General features: G+C 54.0%; 1 protein-coding gene across 1 annotated transcript; it reads right to left on the bottom strand.

Moving 5' to 3' along the window:
- On the bottom strand, positions 1 to 938 carry LOC309573589 (C-C motif chemokine 5-like). The gene is made up of 3 exons (XM_082282657.1): positions 770 to 938; positions 424 to 532; positions 1 to 237 (listed from the first exon to the last, which is right to left on the bottom strand). Exons 1-3 carry the CDS (start codon positions 876 to 878, stop codon positions 144 to 146), a joined length of 312 nt encoding a protein of 103 aa, XP_082138783.1. The 5' UTR covers positions 879 to 938; the 3' UTR covers positions 1 to 143.
- Between the last annotated feature and the right edge of the window lie 1,951 nt (positions 939 to 2,889).

Genomic DNA, 2,889 nt, shown 5'->3' with positions numbered 1-2,889 from the left:
TTAAGCAAGCAAAATTTAGTTTAACAAGTGTATGCCAGGTGTAATAAATTTTCCTGGTGAAGAAGGATGCAGCTCAAGCACTCTTATTGCATGTCTGGTGCTGGGGTCCAAGCCTATTCCCCTGGGGCAGCAGTAGGGAAGAGTCAGTTCTCTGGCTGCTCCAAGTGCTTCAGGTATTCTTGCACCCAGCGAGCCTCGGGGTTTGCACACACCTTCGTCCCTTTCCTAGTGACCAGGCTGTTGGGGAAAAGAGCAGTGTTGAGGCAGGCATTGGCCAGGGCATCAGGGTGCCTGCACTAGGTCCTGCTGGTAGCACCCTAGGTGTCCCTGTCCATGCCCTTCCCCATCCTGGACAACCTTGGACACCCTTGGGGTGCTGCCCTGGCTGGTGCACCCTGGACCCTGGCAATGTTGAGTACTTACACCACGGCTGGCATTGGGCAGCTGTTGCTGGTCACGTAGGCAGAGCGGATCATGCTGCGTCGAAGGGGGTGTGAAATGTAGTTAAGGCAGCAGGAGATGAGGTTGGTTTCTGTGAGGGCAGAGAGATGGGCCCAGTGAGACCCCACACTGCGGCAGAGGCTCTGCCTGTGGTTCCCAGGGAATTTGCCATCACCTGTGCTGTGTCCTCTGGGGACACCCCCTGAAAACCTTCATCTCTAAGGCTTAGTCCCTGCACTGGTGACGACCATCTGCTCCCAGCCTTCTCCGTGGACATGAGGGTCTAGTCAATGGGGATGGGGCTCTCTCCCGGGGAAGAAGAACCTACCTGGCATCTGTGAAATTGTGGCACGCCTGGAGATTCTGAGATCAGCCTCAGCCAGGGAGCAGATGGCCCCAAGGAGCAGAACAGCCAGGGTGACTGCAAGGACCCTCATGGTGCCGGGAGGGCTGAGGGAGCCACGAGTGAGGCTGGAGCTGGGGTGTCTGTAGGGCTCTCCTCTGCATGGTAGCCCCTGCTGCTGCTGACCTCCTTTTATACCCATGCCACTGCCAGGGCACAGGGTTTCAAGAAAGGAGTGTATCATACCAGGAAAATTATGTAAGGCAAAGAAACTGCAGAAGGGGAAGTGCCAGCCACAGGGCTGCGATTTTCAGTTTCAGAGAGAACAAGTCTTCCGAGGAGCAGCTGAGGGAGCTTGACAGGAGAAAAGGAGGCTCATGGGAGGCCTTATTGTTGTCTGCAACTACTCAAAAGGTGGCTGTAGTGAGGTGGAGGTTGCTCTCTTCTGTCAGATAACAAGTGACAGGATGAGACAAAATGTATTCACAAGAAAATAAACAGAAATGTAATGATTTTTTGCTAGGTGAACACCTTTGGAGAAGACCCATCCCACAACGGAGGGGGAGTTGGGGGGTCCTGAGCCAGGGAAACTGCAGGGAAGTGCAGTAACCTACCAGGACCTGGTGACTCAAAGAGTGGCTGAGGTGTAGGTGGGCCAGGAGTCATGGCAGCCACCCCACAACCACAAAAGGCAGCCCTGCGGAGTGGAAGGGCACCTCTTTGAAGATGGGGCATTCCTCTGAACAGAGACTTGAAATCCACATAGCCCAGAAACCAGACATGTTTTGTGACTGTCTGCACAGGTTGGGGGCACTCATCCTACCTGAACCCCAAAGCAGAATGGTGGGTGTTCATCTGAGACCAAAGGCTGCAGCTCTGACTGGGGACCTGCATCATCTACCCTGGGGGTGGTTGATGCCTCCACCCAGACAGAACTGATGAGGGGAGAGCCTGCAGTGCAGACCTCAGACTGCAGCAAGTGCCAGACCTGCCCGCAGGAGGTGTGTAGGTGTGCCCAGCTGGAGGACCTCCTGCAGCAGATGGCTGAACTGCAGGAGGTGGTGAGAAGGCTGAGTACCATCACAGAAGCAGAGAAGTTAGAAACGTGGTTCCAAGCACACTCTGTAGTGGACCCACAGTCTGCATCCAAACAGCCAGAAACTCCCCTGATGACACACACAGAAGTGAGGGTGATCAGTGTGGAAAAATGGAAACTTGCAAGGGCAAGCACCTGCAGGAGGAAGAGACTTCCCCCAAACCCTGAGGAGCCCTTTCAAAACCACTTTGCTGTTTTGCAGACCAGAGGGGGTTGGAAAACTCCCATGTGGAGTACTGCGTCTATGGGGTCTCCCACACAGGAAAGGTGTAGACCTGTTGAAGTGAATCCAGAGGAGGTCACAGAGATGATCCAAGGGCTGGAACACCTCTGCTGTGGAGACAAGCTAAGAGAATTGGGGTTGTTAAGCCTCCAGAAGAAAAGGCTCTGGAGAGACTTTCAATCACCTTATGGTACCTAAAGGGGGCCCACAAGAGAGCTGGAGAGGAGCTTTAGGCAAGGATATTGAGTACTAAGACAAGGGGAAATGGCTTTCAACTGAAAGAGGATAGGTCTAGATTAGATATTAGGAGGAAATTTTTTATTGTGAGGGTGGTGAAACACTGGCACAGATTGCCCAGAGAAGTGGATGCCCCATCCCTGGAAGTGTCCAAGGCCAGGTCGGATGGGGGTCTGAGCAACCTGGCCTAGTGGAATATGTCCCTGCCCATGGCAGGGGGATTGTAATGAAATGGTCTTTAAGATCCCTTCCAAACAAATCATTCTATGATTGCCCTGGAATTGGGCAATGGAATGAGAACAAGGGTGATGTCAGGGTCTGGGGGCACTCCTGCCTGCCTGGATGCAGTGGTGTAGGAACCAATTGCTGGTACAGGTGGGACAGACCAGGGTATCGTAGCAGCGCTCCTCATCACTGCCTCCTGGCAGATGAAGTGGCGAGTCTGGTTCCCCTGCACCGCCCATACTGCTGCACCAGTTGGTGCTTCCAGCAGAAGGACCTGTAGCACAGAGGTGACAGCTCAGCCCCAGCCCTCCTCTGCACTGGCCC

Source organism: Coloeus monedula (genome assembly GCF_965178545.1).
Source record: "Coloeus monedula genome assembly, chromosome: 5".
Taxonomy (NCBI): Eukaryota; Metazoa; Chordata; class Aves; order Passeriformes; family Corvidae; genus Coloeus; species Coloeus monedula.
Note: the sequence above shows the minus strand (reverse complement) of the source record. Positions and strands in the feature narration are given on the sequence as shown.

Coding starts and splice junctions, on each gene's coding strand:
- LOC309573589 (XM_082282657.1), bottom strand. CDS start 878: ATGAGGGTCCTTGCAGTCACCCTGGCTGTTCTGCTCCTTGGGGCCATC. Junction 533..769: donor CACAATTTCACAGATGCCAG/GTAGGTTCTTCT, acceptor CTGCCCTCACAG/AAACCAACCTCATCTCCTGC. Junction 238..423: donor TGCCCAATGCCAGCCGTGGT/GTAAGTACTCAA, acceptor TTTCCCCAACAG/CCTGGTCACTAGGAAAGGGA.